The sequence below is a fragment of the Centrocercus urophasianus genome, unplaced genomic scaffold (assembly GCF_019232065.1).
Source record: "Centrocercus urophasianus isolate 14NV4802_14NV808 unplaced genomic scaffold, USGS_Curo_1.0 seq_11, whole genome shotgun sequence".
NCBI lineage: Eukaryota > Metazoa > Chordata > Aves > Galliformes > Phasianidae > Centrocercus > Centrocercus urophasianus.
This window is the reverse complement of record NW_024884253.1, coordinates 44469523-44487247: the sequence shown is the minus strand read 5'-3', so window position 1 is coordinate 44487247 and position 17725 is coordinate 44469523. Positions and strand designations below refer to the sequence as shown.

Below are 17725 nucleotides of genomic sequence, written 5' to 3'. Positions count from 1 at the left end.
CAGCTCCCGCCAGGCCGGGCGGTGCTACAGTCCCGCCGGGGGCCGCTTCCAGCCCGCCGTGGGGCCGCACCCGTTCGTCTCCGCCAACCGCCGCCGCCTGCGGCCCGCCCCTCCCCGGCGGCGGGTGGGGCCGCGCCTCACGCCACGGCCGGGCCGCCCCTCACGCTGCCATATGAACTGAGTCGGTCGCCGGTCCCGTCCTCGCGGCCTCTGAGCGCTCGGTCCCGCGGCCTGGCGCTGCTCGTGACCTCTTGAGTTACGCCTCACGGCTTCCCTGTGGTGCCAGCTGCTCTGAAAACGCCCCGAACGATGGCAGTGCTTGCTGGAGCATCGAGATGAGGCAAGCTGCTGGGTTTCGCCAGTGGCTCAAGCCTGCAGTCATTGCCTCAACGATAGTGGTACGACCGCGAAAGTACTGCGCTGCCCTGTCGCGATGGCTGCCTGATCGTGTCCTGAGCAAGCCAAGCCCTAGAGATGGAAGTAAACTTGCTGTTAGGGGAACTCGTAACTACTTATTTTAGTTGGGTCTCATGATCTGCCTGAGTCTCGTGGCCTGCCTTTGCTGCTACTTTGCACACGGGTAAAGGTTTAGTGACAGCTGCATGCAGTGGTTTGCTGTCTTCAGAGCAAAGTTGTGCCTCCTCAGAACGAGAGGGATGTGGGTTGTACCTGCAGTACGTTTGCTATTTTCTTATGAGCATGAAAGTACTAATCACAATTTAGTGATTAATTTACAATTAAATTAAATACAATACAAAAAAAAATACAATTAATTTAGCAATTGTATTTTTACCGTAACAGCATAGGCAAAGGCTTCTTTTTTTGGCTTTAAAGTTGTTAGCTTACAGCCCCATGTGCATGTGGCCAGGTGCCACGGCAGTACAGCTGCAATAAAAATAATGCCCAAGCGAGGCAGCTCAGGTTGCAAGGCAGAAATCAGCTCTTGGTGTTGATTTCACAGGGACTTTGCTACCCGTGGTTTTGCTTGCAGGAGTCTGTTTGCTGCACCGATCCACTGACATCAGATGGCCTGACCAATGTTGCAATCACTGGGCGTAAGGAGATTCCACTCTGCTGATCTGTTTGGGATCTGCCTCAAAGGAAACGCAACAAACAGGTGTGGCACATTCACCCCAGCTTCTTGCTGATTCCCCCTTTACTTTTTTTGCCTTTGTTGCTCCTTAGTGCACATTATACTTATGGAATAAAATCTGTAATTTAAATGCTATTGCCATCTTCTGACAAAAACACAGGTTGTCCTTGGTATCGTATATTTAAGGGCTAATTAATGTTGGCAGGGACCACTGTAGTTCAGCTTTCTGTTGAAAGCAGAGCACATTTAGGTCAGGTTGCAAAGGGAATTTTCCACTTGTATTTTAATTGTTTCAGAGATGGAGAATTCACAGCCTCTCTGAGCAAACTGTTCCACCGTGTGACTGCACAGATAGTAAAATGTTCTGTCCTGCAGCTAAGGAGGTTTACCCGTATTCCAGCTTGAGTCTGTCTACCACTGTCACACACAGCAGAGTGTGACTCCAGCTTCCCTGCATCTTCCCATTTTGTGGTCATGGAGAGCAGTAACGTGTCCCCTGAGCCAGGCTGAAAAATCACAGTTATTTCAGCCATCGTGCTGGCATTAAACTTGACTTGCCCTGGGTCATCAGTGTCTTTTTATTATGGGGAGCTCAAAACTGGTCGTAGGAATCCAGGTGTGGCCTTACAAGTCAGTGAGGAATAACAACACTTGACCTACTGGCTACACCCTTCCTGGTACAAAGTGGTTGGCTTTCTGCAGTGTTGAATCATGTTCAGCATGTTGTTCAGTCCAACCACCATGTTTTTGCTGCAAAATTGTGTTGCAGTTTCCACCATGAGTTAATTAAGTCCATAACATCATCCTTGTCTACCACCTATAGTACAGAGAGGTGGTAATACTTTAACCTTTCTCTGAATCCTGGCTTGATATCTATATTTAGAAGGCTGTATACATTCATGTTGTTATTCCAGTGCAATCCCTTCATATAATGTCTCCAGATTTTCTACACTCTCTCCCAAGAGAAAGCAAAGTGGATTATAAGCAAAGACTTATTAACAAACGCTGATCAGACTAAGCCTATCTTGGTCAGAGTGAGTTTTGAAATCTTTTTGCTTGGCAGATGTGGAAACCTGAGCATATATCTGTGTTTATGTTGCCTCTGCATGCTACCAGCCCACAGAACAGGGCTGGGTATTCTTTCAGTCCTACTGCAGCCCTTGGTCTTGGTTTCAGCTTTCTGCCGCAATTAGGGGATGAGTATACAAAGCTAGCTGTAGCTGCTCCCTGGTGTCTAAGTGTTGTGAGTGTTGTTGGTTATGAAGCCAGCACTTTTAACTGCTTCATCTTTAAGTTAGCTTAATGTTAGGAAAAAAAGTAGCCCCAAAGAGTTAACTCAGATCAATGCTGCCAGCAGCTCATTGCCTTTTCTGTGGTACAGAAATGCCTGTCTCCACTGCCAGCTATTCTTGCTTAAGGACATCTGTCAAGTTACATTTTTTGAAGCTCCTTTTAAGCCCAAGGTTATACGTAGCTTTCAAGGATTGTCTCCTTGGAAGGAAGGGGATAGTTATTTTGATTCTCAACCAGTATGCACACAATTAAGTTTTCCTGCCTGTAAGAAGGTGCTAATTTTAATTCGTAGTGTAGGATGACATTTGGTGTCCTGCTACACCAAAATAGTCCTGACAGTTGGACTAGATGGTCTTAGTGGTCTTTTCCTACCTTAATTACTATGATTCAATCATCCACTAGGATCAGATAAACGCTTTCCTTCACTGAATATCATTTTGGTGCAGAAGTGTCTGCCTGGGAGCTAGCATAAAATAAGTACCTGTTTTCCTTGTTCTACTTTGACAGAAAGCCCTGAGCTTTGCATTCAGAAGTGTTTTCATCGCTTTATGCAGTGCAGAAATGAGACTTGTGTCATCTAGTGGTAATGACCGTGCAATTTTCAGATTGCAACCTGTCTGAAGAATTAGTTGCACATCCAAATGGAAAGTTTACGTGATCACTTTGCAGCAAAGTCAATTAAAATGTCCATTGCTGCTTTTTTTTCCTCATCATTTATTACAAGCCTTTATTATTTCTGTTGCGATAGCACCCAGAGGCCATTGCAAGGAGTGGGAGCTGTGTTAAGCAACATGCTCCACAAGCACATAGGGAGGCAGGATATTCTGCTTGGAAATCTTGCAACCTTTGTGGAGACAAGCTACAGCAGGTGAGTTTGCAGGTTTCTTTCAGTTTCTCACACCTCCACATTTTGGTAGAGCCGGTCGAAACCACTGTAACATGTTCCAAGAATATTTCTCCAGCTAAATCAGAGTAATACTTGTACTAAACAAAGCTGATGTTTCCTACTTAGCATTGTAAGCAAATTTTTTTTCATTTGTTAGCCTTCCCTACCTGTGGAGACCTGTTTGACTTTTAATTACACTCACCTCAGTGTAGCTATTAATTTGGTCAGATGCTCTTGGCTTCAGACTCTCCACGTGAATCAAATCACACCAAAGGAGCTAACAGCAATCAGCCTGAAGCTGCCAGAAGTGTTAAATATACGTGTAGTGTGTCAGGTGGTGCTGAATCAAGTCCTTTTATCTTTTCATCTTTGTATCTGCCCTGGTGTATTTATATGGCTGCTCCACCAACCTGTTCCACCGTGTCCCTGTCTAAACTTAGTAAGTCCTATAGTCACATATTTTCTGCATTTATTTTTGACACGATTACGTTCTTGGTGGAGATATTTATTATCTAGTTGCATAAGCTTGGGAATTGAATTCGAAAGATTCAAAGCTTGACCCAAGTTTGCAGCAGACTTGCTGAATTATCTGATAATCCCTCCAGTACAATTTGCTCTTCCTTAACATGGTACCAATTGCATGGCAAAATGTGGTCCAAGATATTAAAAAGCAGGTATGGATCAGGGAGCTGTTGAAGATGTGGTAAGGCATTGTGGTAAGGCATCTTATTACTGCAGCAGAATTTGGGGATAACTGATATGTTGCTACAAGCAAATACCTAAAGTGTGTACCAGTGCTAGATACCGTGCATAAACACTAATATACTAACCAATTCAGAAGTTTACCCCATAAATGGCTTTTTAAGGCCCTGGGTTTGCATTAATATCAGGTTACTATTCCTTGAGTACCATGCTGCCATTTGATGTTTAACTCAGGATTTGTTGTCAAAATAGAGAATATAAGCAGAACCATCACACAAAGTTCCTGTGGACACTGCCAAATGCAGCTGGAGAGGAGGAACAGGAGTCAGGTTCAAGATCCACAGTGGTCTTGAAGATCAGCCTGTTTATCTTTGGGCTTGGAGATATTTTGTAAATTTTAGAAATGGTCTCAGTAGGATTTGATGGAGAATCATGGGTAGTAAAGGACCTTCAGAAACTGTTCTTGGAGTCCTCAGAAAATGAGTTGTTCTTTTGCTTCTCAACACCATACAGTCCAGACAATCAGAAGATGAGATTCATGTATCCCTTTTCTGAAGTGATTATAGAAATTTATACATATACATGGACACCAAGTATGTACACATATATATAAATATATGTATATGTATGTACCCTACATGTATATGTATGTACCCTACAAGAACAGAAATGTGCAGTGCATATAAAACCACAGACATTTTCTGGCCTGTGTTGTATGTTAGTGTCATGCTCTATCCGTATATCTGAGTCAGTGAAACATTTGCCGTGGCAAAAATCTGTTCTGACATAGCTGTGTTCCCAGCTGGCACAGCATAGGTTGCTGTGCTGTTCCCTGCTCGCTGACGAAGCGCGGCACTATGCAGAGTTTGGAGCAGCTCTGGGTGAACGTTAAAAGCAAGACATTATTAAAGCATTAGTCCAGTGAGAATGGCTTGTCGACATAGTCAGAGCAAAATCGTTTAGTTAACAACAGCTTAGATACGTGTCTGAGACTCCGTTTTGCTGGGCAGACAAAGTTGCTAGGCATGGGACTTGTTATTGATCTCCTGAGAGTTAGCGTCTCTTTAAATCACCGAGAAGATACAGCAACAAATTTATTGACACATATATTTTAAGGTCAAGAAGGCTATTATTATCACATAATGTTACTTCTTGGATATTGCATTATTTCACTCACAAAATCGTTGAATCACAGAATGGCCTGGGTTGAAAAGGTGATTAGATGATCATCTGATTTCAACCCCCTGCTGTGTGCAGGGTCACCAACCAGCAGACCAGGCTGCCCAGAGCCACATCCAGCCTGGCCTTGAATGCCTCCAGGGATGGGGCATCCACAGCCTCCTTGGGCAACCTGTTCCAGTGCGTCACCACCCTCTGTGTGAAAAACTTCTTCCTAATATCTAACCTAAACCTCCCCTGTCTCAGTTTAAAACCATTCCCCTTGTCCTGTCCAGGCTGGCCATTTTAGCTAGCATGCTTTGGAAGATGTTGCTTCCTGTATATAACTAGCAAGCCATCAAATATTGTCTCCTCTTCATTCACAAATAAACTTCTGGTTTTGCACAACATATGGGGAAATTAATAGATTAAGCCTTTAGATGCTGCTTTTTCACTCGTGGACAAGTCACAACCCTTTTCTTTGATATTCTCTGAATAGATAGAGATGCTTTCTTGAAGTGTGACTGTAGGGATTCTTGACATTAAATCAAAATATAGCTCATCAAAACACAAAATTGTACAAATGAGGCAAATGGCCTGGGATGTCAGACACAGACTTTGTAGTGTGGATTTTCCCTTTTACAAGAGGCATAATCCACAGCTTACTATAATAAGTATATTGGCAGGATGTAGACTTTTAACTGAAGGAGATCGGATCAGGATAAGAGTCAGCATTACATTTACGAATAGTAACTGAACCACCAAGACTTGTTTGACTGACTGAATAAAGATATAGTTTTACTCCTTTGTTTCTTGAGTTGCTTTTTTGAAATCTTCCCTTTAGATCTGACCTAATGGATATTAATGTCAAGGGAAGTCTGTCAGTGATGTCTGGATCTGTGAAACAAACCTTATTTTGTCACGCTAAATTAAATTTTCCTGTTTTTCAAGCCAGAGCATCGGCTTTATTTGTTTTGTGAATGCTATCTCACCCAAAAAGACCTGGAAAATAAATAGAAGTCTAATGAACCAAGTAGAACAGAACAAAGTGGTCTTAACATGAATAGAACATTAATTCTGGTATTCTACAAATAGAAATAACAGAATACAGAAAAATATTGAAATAACAGGTGGCAGATAAATATTGAAGTGGACAGACAAGTGTGGTAAGCTGAATAATATAGTCATTTTTATTGAAACAATGGTATGGAAAAATATGTTTTAGCAAAGCAACATTCTTGTTGTAGAGTATCATCAGGCTTATGCTGTGTTACATTTATGTAGGTTTTATTGAATGTGTAGAAGGACAGGTCAAAAGAAGCTGGAATTCAGACAAGTATGAAACTAAGATGACATTTGAAAGGACTGAATGCAGAGCTGCTGTGAGAAGGCACAACTCTATTTAGTCCCATATGTGCAGTATGTTACTCCAATGCTGGAAAAAAAGAGCCATATATATGATCTTTGGTTGGATTGTTAGCACACATTAGCATTTTAACATCATTGACTCATGGAGCATGGGGTAATGACAGGGGTTCCAAACAACAATAGTATTTTGTGTCTGTTCAGAGTTTGCATTAAGTGAAGGACAAAAAGTTTTTGTGCTGCTTCATTTTATGTACAACAATTCTGAAACTTCCAAGACAACATGAAATTTTATTTACTTACTGATTTCCCAGTAGTCGTTCTGATTGGCTGAATGAAGTGTGAATTATTCCTGCAAATAGATTCTGAGACAAACAGTGATTGTTAAAGTGCATTAAATCTGACCTGCGGCTATTTCATCTGGTGCTCTGATCTTCTCAGCTCTTCTAATCTAAACAAAGGTGGGTGGATCAATAGCAAGGCAATTTTGCTCCAGGGAAAGAATGACATGTGCAAGAAGTGGCATTAGGTCAGGAGGTACGACATTACCTTTTGTAACCCAAGTACCCATCCCTGTACATTGCACAGCAGTGATCATCCTAAATAAAGGGCTCCATATATCTGTGATCTCTGAGGCCATACCACTACCACATCTCCGATGGGATGCCAGTTCTCTTTGTACCCACAGGTCTTTCCTTGTGCTCATCTCCATCCTACAATGGCTAGATATCTGAAACACAGGCATAAAGCTTTATATACTTTTCCTTGGCTCATGTGGAGCTTGTTGCACAACCTCTGTATTCACTTGCAGCTGATAGGAAGTCAGCAGCCCATAATACCTGCACAGATCCCAGATAGAGAGGGCAGCAGGCTAGGTCACTGGATCTCAATGTGCAGAGCGGCAAACCTAAAGCATTGTGATACTGGCACTGTTGTTTTCTGTGAGATACATGTATTTATGGCACTTCTTGGAAAGCATTTTGACTCTTTGTCCTGTTTTATTTCTACTTCGTGTCCTTAGCCAGTACCTACCTTCTTTCTGTCATCTATGAAGTGGATTTGGTACCCCTTAATTTCTAGTCTAAGTTTATTCTTGCCTACTAATGTGAACAGGTGAGCAGCTGCTGCGTTTGTTTGGTGTGTGAATGAACTCATCTATTTCCCTGCCTATTCCAGAAATGCAATTTGGAACTTCCAAAGATGATTGTGTCTGCAGAGCACTTTGAATCCCTCACACAAAAAGCACTACAGCAACGTGAAGAGCTACTGTTGATATCAATAAATCACTTCAACCAGAAAAGGAATGCGGCTTTCCGTTTTAGAACAACAAACAAACCACAGCAGTATTTACTGAGCACTTTAAAGATAACAGTGGTTACATAAACACTAAGAATTATTAAGGTTTCTTTGTGAAAAGGTTAACTGCGTAGTGGTAAACAGTATTGCAACTTCCAAGCCCATCTACAGCCAAAATAAGCACCTTTTAGTTACAGGGAACTCAAAGCCAAATCCAGCCCTCTCTTCAAAGGCTCCAAGATGAAGCGAATACCAGAAGGTCTTCATGCCTAAAAACCGCAAGCTGGATGAAGAGGGTCTTGGCTGAAGCCAGATTCAACTTCAATCTGAACATGGCAGAGAAATGTTTTCCTGACACTTCTCTACCACTGTTGTACAGCCTGTGGACCTTACCACCCAGCATTAAGGAGAGCCTAGAGGGAGCTACGAGCCTCTCCCTTCAAACTGTGGCAGAACCACATTTTAAATATTCTTTAGATGCAAGAAAAGCCTGTTACTACAGCCCAACACTACTCAGAAAAGAAGATCTAGTAAGTGCATCCCATAAGAAGGCCATCAGATACCCATATGGGACGTGTCATCCCAGATGTTCTTCACCTGCTGCATTAGAACATAGGTTGTGGTAGCCAGTCATGGAGGCAGCAGGGAACAGGACCTGGAAAGTCCTGCTGTGAATGGTGGGGAGCATTTTCTCATGGGCAGGCATAGCTCAAGTAGCTCTTCTGTTGAATAGCTGGCCCTTTTAGGGTGAGACTACCTGAACAAGAAATATGCCTGGCAGAGAGGTTACCTGCAGCCCATCTGATAATAATCGTTGCTCACCCAGAATGGCTGGCTACTGAAGACCCTCCAGTGATTATCCTTCCCCTTCACAACTCTGACAGGGCTTTTCATCTTAAGGATGTGTTTTTTTCACATCTGTTTATATGAAAAAACTTTAAGGAGAAATATCAGTGTTGTGGCAAGGCTGCCTGGAGTCCCTGTAGCTTTCTCCAGAACAGTATGTTCACCTTCAGCCTGCTGTGGCCTCCAAATGAACTTGTTAAAGAAGTTAGAGTCCAGCCCTGTAAAATGCTGTGCAACAAACTTTCCCAATAAGGCTCTCAAGATTTCTACCTGCTCAATTTTTTTCAGTCTTTCAGAGGATTGAAACCTGGATACAATCATCGTCCACATGTCTTGCATAATTCTTTGGTTCTGTACCAATTCATCTGTGAAGTTTCAGTGAGGCACATTATTTTAATTTGAAAAATACAGCAGCATGTATTACCTAAGCAATTAGATGTTTTCTGATGTTGCCTTACACTGTTGGAAAACTTAAAGCTTTCCTTTCTAATGCTGAATTAAGAGAAATTTCAGCTGCCAAGCAGCTCTCTTTATCCAACCCTGACTTCTTACCTCACTTACTCACAAAAATAATAACTTTATGATTTGGTAATATATATGGCTAATTTGCTCTACTGTAAACTGCATTTCTTTGTGCAAACTCACTATTTTTTTTTTTTCCCTCCAGACACTGAAGCAAAAGTGCAAAAATTGAGCTAAATCCTAGCTAAATCCATTTTTAAAGCAGAGCATACTTTATGCTTCCTTACATTTTTTCTCTGTCCTCAACATCTTACATAATTTTTCAACAATTTGTCAGAGTCTGAAGACAAGTGAAATGTCTGGATTTATATTCTGGATTAACATTGTATCTCAACTCACTGCAAAATAATCTCTAATGTGTTTGTGGCTAACAAGACTTAGTATGTTTATGTTTTAGTACATACTGCAGAAATGTCTGGGTTTCAATGTAGCAACTTATAGTAATATGGTTATAACAGCTCTTTACAACACCTTAACAATTTGCTCTGCTTTCTGCACACAGGCACCAAGTAGCATGTCTCATTCTAAGCATCTCAGCCACAAAACAAAGGACAAATTTGCTGTTGATAATTCATCTTCCAGGCCCACATTCATTAGTGGGCCTGTTCAAGTGTGGCTACATGTAACCCTCTCACCAGCTGTTAAAAACACCTGTATGCTGTGAACTTCTTCATTAACTCCCATCACAGAAGAGTGCATTGCATAGTAGTAGTGGATATCAAACCATAGTGTAACATACAGGGAACGGCATGCAGAATATACGTAGATTACTTGTAGAGCATCCGTACTGTTGTGTCTGACAGCCAAACTTCTGATGTACTTGATTTGCTCAGAAACTTATCCTGTCCTTTCCTGTGGAAAGGTGGGTATGTATGCTGTAGGGCTGAGGATACCTTCCCACAGCACTGCATACACATTGCAAAATGCTGCATGCTGTCCCACTGTGTCTCTGTTGCTGGACAGAGGAATCAGTCCAGGTGCTACGTCAAGGAGGAAATCACTTTTAGTTATTATTTGTTTGGTATCTTTTGGCATAATTCATAATGCTCTGGATCATTTTACAAAGCTCTATGTAGAAACCAAAATGTTACCAAAGCCCTGGGCTGGCAGGAGGACTTTTCCTGTTGGGATGTCACAGACGGGATGTCCCTCTAGCCTTGTGTGGCACTTGGTGGTACAGAGGAATTGGCAGAGCTAGCACTGCCAGCAAAGGGATTGCAGCAGCACCGTGGGGACCAACTGACTCCAAACAGCTGCAAGACCTGTGTGTCCTTTTGGCACAAGGGCTGAGTGCTCCCAGCCCACAAGTGCACCCCGAGGCACTCATCACTAGGTGTGTGGCCATGCCAGTATGGGAATGTGTCTTTGAAACACTGGGAGCACTTGGGTGTGGGGGGATGCACAGACTGCAGGCGTGGAGGAGCTAACGTCCCTGGTGCATAGGAAAGTCTGTATGCAAACACTGCTCTCAGGCCAAACCCTGCTCTTGTCGTCATCCTTCTGAGTTCAGAGATGCCATGTGGAGGCGCAAGGGCATGGTGGCTCCCTGGCAAGGGCCTCACATGTTCACAGTCATATGCTGGAGAGGCTGATCAGTTCTGCAAACTGTTTCAAAAAGCCCTTCTTGGTCAATCTAGGTTTACCGTCATGCTAATGTCATCGGGGCTCAACTCTGCCAAAACACATTTGCTGCATTAGCTTTTCCTTTGCTTTTCCTTTGTGCGGAGGAGTCGGAGAATACGTTCATTTTTTGTTAGTTCTGCTGGCAATTCATTTGCCTGGAACAAAAAACCTCAAAGTTAGGAAAAATAAGCAATTATTTCCTATACATTCTTTAAAAGCATTCAGTTCTAAAGAACATGGTGCTGAGCTTAACCATTACCTGCTTATTTCAACGTTGTCTCTACCACTGTTGGAGATACCTTAAGAAGTAATCTTTGCATGCAGTGTGCAAGTATCACTCAACTCTTCAGAATAATCTTAGCCTGGGATCTGTCTGGTCAGCTTATTTTGTGCTGCCTGCCCAAACTAAATCGTATCCTTTGAGTTCTCTTTGCTGCAGGCACAAAATTTAAAGAGAACATTGCTGCTGAGTTGTTTTTTTGGGAAATAAAAATCAAAAGAAAGACTTTAATTGCTATGAAATAGTCAGCCCTATTCTTTAGGATAGATAATATAAAAGCAGAGTTTGGTCTTCTTTACGTATTGAAAAAAAAACAACCTGATTACAGAAAATACTTATAATGAATCTACTTCTGAATATCAGTAATTCTGTTTTGCAAATGTACTCTGTTTTACATCAAATTAAAAAAAAATGGGTAGAAGAGGTTATAAATGCAGACCTTTCTATGCTGCACACTCTCCTACTGCAGATTGCCATCAACAGCAGAAAAATCTTGCACCTTGGAGAACAGCAAAACTGCCATACAAGCAGCATTAACTCTGCTGCCATCAAGTGGATTGATATAGAAATAACATGAAGATTTTATCAGAATGCATATGCTGGATTATTTGTATTATAAAATTTCACTGACATAATCATAAACCAGAAGTAAATACCAGTTAACTCATTCACAGCTTAACTAAGCCAGCCAGATATCAAATGCCAACAGCAAATAGTTCATAAAGACAACTCAGAGGAAGATACTTCCATAGAAATGACCAAACATACAGTATTAAAACACTTTACAGAATAAAAAAAGCCAATGTTCTGCTGTCATAAAAAGAATCTGAAACTATTTCAATAAACTAACATATTTACAAGAATGTGGTGGAAAGGTGTGTAATTTTGAGGTATTTTCAATATTAAGAATGTGCTAAATCCTAAGCAAATTGTACCAAAGGAGCCCATATACACATTCCTTACCACAGAATTATCCTCCTTACACATCTGCCACGTAAGACACAAATACAAGTTACGGCTTATGGAAACAAATAACTGTTCCCTAGAATATAACCTAGCTACCATGTGACATGCACAGGTGCTCCAAAGCTCAGTGCATCCTTGCCCAGAGTGGCATGCCGGGACGTACCTTGTTCCTCAGACATGGGTCTGCTCCTGCTTCCAGGAGCAATGCCACTGTCCTAACATTGCCACTCAGAACAGCTGCGTGGAGAGCAGAAGTACCGTTCTGGAAAACACCGGTGGAGACGTTTGAAATCAAAAGAGCAGTGAAACAAAAACGTTCGCAATGAACAAACACACAAACAGTAAATAATATGGAAAAGGTTATGCCATCAAAGAGGATGATTGTGATTGAGACAGGGTGCAGGCAGGCTAGTGAATTACAAAAGAGATGATGTTAAATGCTTTAATGAAGAAAGTCAGGGTGTTTTTTTATCACAGTAATGTCTTCTTTTAAAAGTTGCCCTTGACAATAGATCAGAGGTGAAATGAACTCAGCACTTGCTGCTGCCTGGCAGTATCAGCCATTAGCAAGTGAAAAACAAGAACAAGCAGTAATGGAAACCATCTGTGCATATTATTTCTCTTCTCTGATGATTAATGTTCTCACTGGCAGACAGCTGAGCGGTGATTTTCTTTTTTTTTCCGTAGCTGACCTTTTGCTCATGTCTGCAAACTGACAGCTCAAGTAAGTGTAGAAGATATTTCATTCTTGTAATTAGCAACTCAGCTAACGACACCTGAATTTTCAAGTATATCAAAACTGCCAATTAGATGCATCCACAGAGTCTATTAAAGTGTGTGATTTATGAGTACACTCAATTTCATTCGCTATTAAAATGCAGCTTCCAAAGAACTGCTATTATTTTTCAGTCATGTTTTGAATTCAAAAATAAAAAGAGAATAGCTCACGAACAGATCCCTCAGGATCCCAGTTTGCTGACTAAAGTCAATAAAGCACAGGGTATAATGCTAAAAACTGCATCATGAGCAATCTGTTGACAGATTCTGTCAGCTGACAGAAACTAAGATAATTCCTTCCACAACACAATGTGCTTCCTCATTCCAAAAATCAAATTCACAGCATTTTTTCAAGTGATTTGTTTGTATGTAGCCCCAGTGACTAAACAAGTTAATTCCATTTTTCTCTTGACTTTTTGAGTTTGAAAAAATTTATTGTCTTCCACTTGCATAATTAGGAACATTAAGGACTTTCATTAGACTCCTTGACTGTTTGTATTTGTCTAAAACTGTATGTTTCACTACTAACCTTCAGCAGACCGAGAGTGGGAGAAAATTTCAGTAACTCTTCTATCACATTGTTGTACCCTTTAATGGCAGCCTTCAGTAAAGCAGTGGTACCATCCTTCAAAAAAGGGAAGAAGATCAGTTCAATTGTAACAAACATTTTATCCTCATTCACCTAGTCTGGAGGGCAACTGCAGCTGACCCCTACATCCTGGGAGAAGGGTCTTACTCTGCTTATCACCTTTGAGGGGGCATCTCCACAACACATGCTGCTGATTTCAGGGCATCTGGAGGATTGTACCCCCAAGAGGTGAAAGCTTCAAGGAGAAATAAACCAGTGATACTCTATTTCATGCTTGTTTCTCATTTGTATGGACATCTCAGAGGCTGCAGCACATCTCCTGTGAAGAAAGGTTGAGGGAGTTGGGCTTGTTTAGTTCAGAGAAGGCTCTGGGGAGACCCAGTTGCAGTCTTCCAGTACTTGAAGGGAGCTTATAAGTAGGAGAGGGACTGCCTACTTACATGATCTGTTAATGCTAGAACAGGAGGGAATGGCTTTAAGAAAAAGAGGGGAGATTTAGCTTAGATGTTAGGAAGCAATTCTTTATTCAGAAGGTGATGATGCACTGGAACAAGTTGTGCAAAGAAGTTGTAGATGCCTCATCCCTGGATACATTCCAGGCTAGGTTGGATGGGCCCTGGGCAACCTGATCTAGTGGGTGGCAACCCTGCCTGTGGCAGAGGGATTAAAACTAGGCAATCTTCAAGGTCCCTTCCCACTTAAGCCATAGTATACTATGATTCTATCTCCAATCCCTTATTCTAGGTGCACATGGAGAAACAGAGCCCATGGGAGAATGTTACAACCTGGCAAACAGAATAAGCTCTGGGAACACTGGGCCTCCCTTCAGAGAGCTTTGCAGCCTGAAAACAAACCAAGAAGAATCTGCAAAGTGCAGCAGTGCTACTCACATCCCGTGCAGCGTCCCGCTCAGCTCCCCGGAGCAGCATGACTCGCACCACTTCACTATGGCCCATCTGCGATGCAATCCACAAGGGTGCTGTCCCATCCTTCAAACAAAATAAGACTGTTGAAGGTTTCACTTTTATGTGCTGTACTTCTTGTCTATGGATACGGATGAACTTCAATTCCTCAACAAACTCCTGCACCACAGATAGATAGGGACTGGATGATTTAGAGGTCTTTTTTGACCTTGGTGATTCAATGATTTTATGAAATGCAGACATGAGAGCTCACTGCATGAAGTCAGAAGTTGTGGTGTAGGGCTACCCTTAGATATTTTCTCTTGCACAGTTGACTTGAAACAAGCATTACTCTTTGAATTCTTAAAGCCTTCTCTTAAAGCCCAGATGTGCCTTAAATACGTAGGGAAGTTTGGAACATAAAGGCCAAAGGTATGCTGCATAGTTCTAACTCTAGGTGGCTAGATGTGGCAGAAGATACAGGTAAACCTCAGCATGCATGGATGAATTCAGCAGCTGAGTGTTTGTACGTATTCAATGGAAGCTGTTGATAGAAGCTAAGGAAAGATTTTAGATGATCACCAACTTTCAATGTTGAGTTAAACCGTCCCTTCTTAGGGAACCTAATAAAAATGTCCTGACTTACAGTAATAGTGAGCACATTAAGGATTTTATCTGCCAGAGCTCTGCTAGAAAACAAAGCACTTTTCAAAGAATACAGTGCAAACCAATCTGGTTTAAAAAAGCAAATAATAATAATAATAAATCTTATATAATCATTATTGGAGCAGAAAATCTCAGAAAATGTATGCTCAAAATAAGCTAAAATTATTGTTGGGTTTCTATCTCAAACGCAAAGTATTTCTTGCTGCAATTGGAGTTCAGTTTCATTTTGCTTATACACAGACAAGTTTGCTTCTCAGAACTAAAAGAGAACTCCATCAGTTATGTGGTGCCAAACTGATTTTCATGGGCCTTTAACTAGAGGCTTTTCCTGTATGGACTTCAACTTTTAAGTGAGGCCACAAGTAGCAGGGTGCCTTCTTGTGCCCTCAGTGCCTGCCAGTTCCTCTCGCCTCACTCAGCAGCCTGGAGACTTGGCAGGAAAGATAGGAGACAAAATATACTGGTGCCCCCAAAACAGCCTTAATGAGAAGTTTTGGAAGAAAATAGCTTTTTATTTTAAATGAAATATTTCCACCTTGATCAAAGAAGCAAACTTTTCAGTGCCAAATGAAGATTCATGTGACCTACTAAAGCTATTCAAAAGCCTTGTTGAACCAGTGCTCTGCTTTCTATGGGCTGGTGGCTTAATCCAATGGAAGAAACAGAAAACTTATTTCCTCTTTTGGTGAAGTATTTTGGTCTTTCCTCTTTCTGATTCTGAGAAAGAGCAAATGTGAGTTCTGCTATCTTCAGTCTGTCCAAATGGTGAAGAACAGGCTCTTTGTCAACTCTTCTATCAAATCTCTATAAATGATCACATAGAAGTTAGTGGCTGACCTCATTCTAGTACATAACCTGTTAATACAATGAATGGTCTTTATGATTCAAAAATAACAAAGGCTCTTTTACACACAGAGCATGTGATTTTAGCGTGATAGCAAAAACCCTTTGAATTTATACTGTTCAGTAAGCTGTTAGTAAGCTGACACCATACTTTTTTTCCACCAGAGGGCTCTAGAACGTAGCAAGAGAGATACTAAAAAGCCTGTAAAATTGGAAAACATCTGAGAGATGTCTGCACCATGTGATGTGCATGAGGAACTAATGCTATGTGAAACCATGCTTCTGTTTGCATAAAAAATGCAAATACAGGAACAGCATAGGGAACAGGACAGCTTTCTTTCACTTACAGTGACATTTATAAGAATGAGTCTTTTCAGTTACGAATGGGAAGAAGTAGAAGGAAACACTTGTGTTACCAATAAACTGTCTTTAATAGTGCTGCTATTAGACATCATCAGTTATAGGGCAGAGGCAGAAATACATTGTGAGAAAGTGACCATCTTGGAGAACTTCATTTAAAGGGAAGAAAGATGATGAAGATGATGGTGGGTTCCCACTGAGTAATGCCAGCTTCTGTCTTTTAAACAGTGTCTAACATTCAGGTTTATGTAAACACATTTATATGGAGTAGATTCGATTTCTATCCATTTTCATGTTTGTGTGGGGAGCAAAAGAGATATTATATACTACTAAGAAGTGATGTGAGGAATCCTGTATAAACAGATATTAGGACTTGAAGGTGAGTCATCAAAAAAGCAAGCTCGGGAAAGAAGCAGTTCAAAGTATACTTTTGTCCTTTCGTCTCTGCCACCAGCAGACTGGAGACCTCTACATTTATAGAATAAACAGTGCTAAATACTGCATACATTTTAAGCTGTGTTTATTTCCTTATTTTATAAATTATCTTATATTATTTTATAAATTATTATTATAATTATACATTATAAATTCATTTTAGATACAAACTATATCTCATCTCATCATATCCAACAATCCCAAACACATCCTGATGGAAATTTCTGATGCTCCTTCTCAGTGCTTGCTGGTGGCTTGACATTTTAGGAAGGCCTGGATTAATGCAGGAGGTGAAATAACTCCAGTATTCTCACTGATAATTTCTGGGACAGAGAGCCCTTGCTATCAGGCCGTTCACTGTCACTCCTCCCCTGCCTATCAGTCTTCTTGTATCATTACACCAGCTGAATTATTGTTTATAACAGGTAAGCCAAGTCTGAAGTCTGTACTCGGTGTGGTTTTACTGGCTTACATATATGTGATTACACTGCATGTGTAAAAATATTAATTTTCAGAGTATTTTGGATCTACTCAGCCAGTCAAACTAAAGCTTGCTGGGACATAGGCTGCCAAAACACAGTTTAAAACTCACTGGCAAACAAACTTCTAGCTTTGCTTTTGAGTTAGAGAAGCAAAGAAACAATGCCTACATCACTCTGCAGTCGCTGTCCCAAATTCTGTCTAGACAATAAGATGACAAAAAAGAATTCCAATCTAGCTCCATAGAGACCCCATCACAATGTCAGGAAGAGTAGAAATAAACTAAAAATCAAGAGAAATGACATTTCCAGGAAAGAAACTCTCCAGAAGGCTTCACTATTCAGCCGTGTGAGAGCTGAGTCAGAGGGCCTGCACAAAGGCATCCAGTGCCACCAGAGATGTGCCCATGTGTCAACGGAAACCTTGAAGGACTAGAAAGTGGAGCACAAGACCCACTGTAGAAGCAGGAATACACACATAGCGAACATGCACATGGTCAGGAAAATGAATTATGACCCCAAACTCACAAGATAGAGAGGAAAATGTGGACATATGAGGAAGGGAAGAGAAGCATGAACTGACGCTGGATGCCCTACATCCAGTATTACACAGCTTAAAATGGTTTCCTACAGCAGGAAGAGCA

The 17725-nt window shown here is 41.3% G+C and overlaps 1 protein-coding gene and 1 long non-coding RNA gene across 7 annotated transcripts in view; one reads left to right on the top strand and one right to left on the bottom strand.

Moving 5' to 3' along the window:
* Positions 1 to 169: 169 nt before the first annotated feature.
* LOC122171870 lies at positions 170 to 16652 on the top strand. 5 transcript variants are annotated; one of them, XR_006172114.1, is made up of 4 exons: positions 170 to 398; positions 992 to 1117; positions 3135 to 3254; positions 14141 to 16652. It is a non-coding gene; the product is annotated as an uncharacterized LOC122171870 (long non-coding RNA). The 5 variants fall into 5 exon arrangements; XR_006172113.1 differs by lacking the exon at positions 14141 to 16652 and adding an exon at positions 7674 to 11936; XR_006172117.1 differs by lacking the exon at positions 3135 to 3254.
* ANKRD29 (ankyrin repeat domain 29) overlaps positions 6300 to 17725 on the bottom strand; it is a 31787-nt gene continuing 20361 nt past the window's right edge. For both annotated transcript variants that reach the window (XM_042839711.1, XM_042839712.1), the window contains 4 exons: positions 14287 to 14385; positions 13337 to 13432; positions 12194 to 12292; positions 6300 to 10939 (listed from right to left, as the gene is read on the bottom strand). In XM_042839711.1, coding sequence (XP_042695645.1) covers positions 10856 to 10939; positions 12194 to 12292; positions 13337 to 13432; positions 14287 to 14385 — 378 coding nt within the window. In that variant the 3' untranslated portion in view covers positions 6300 to 10855. The remainder of the gene's footprint in view (positions 10940 to 12193; positions 12293 to 13336; positions 13433 to 14286; positions 14386 to 17725) is intronic.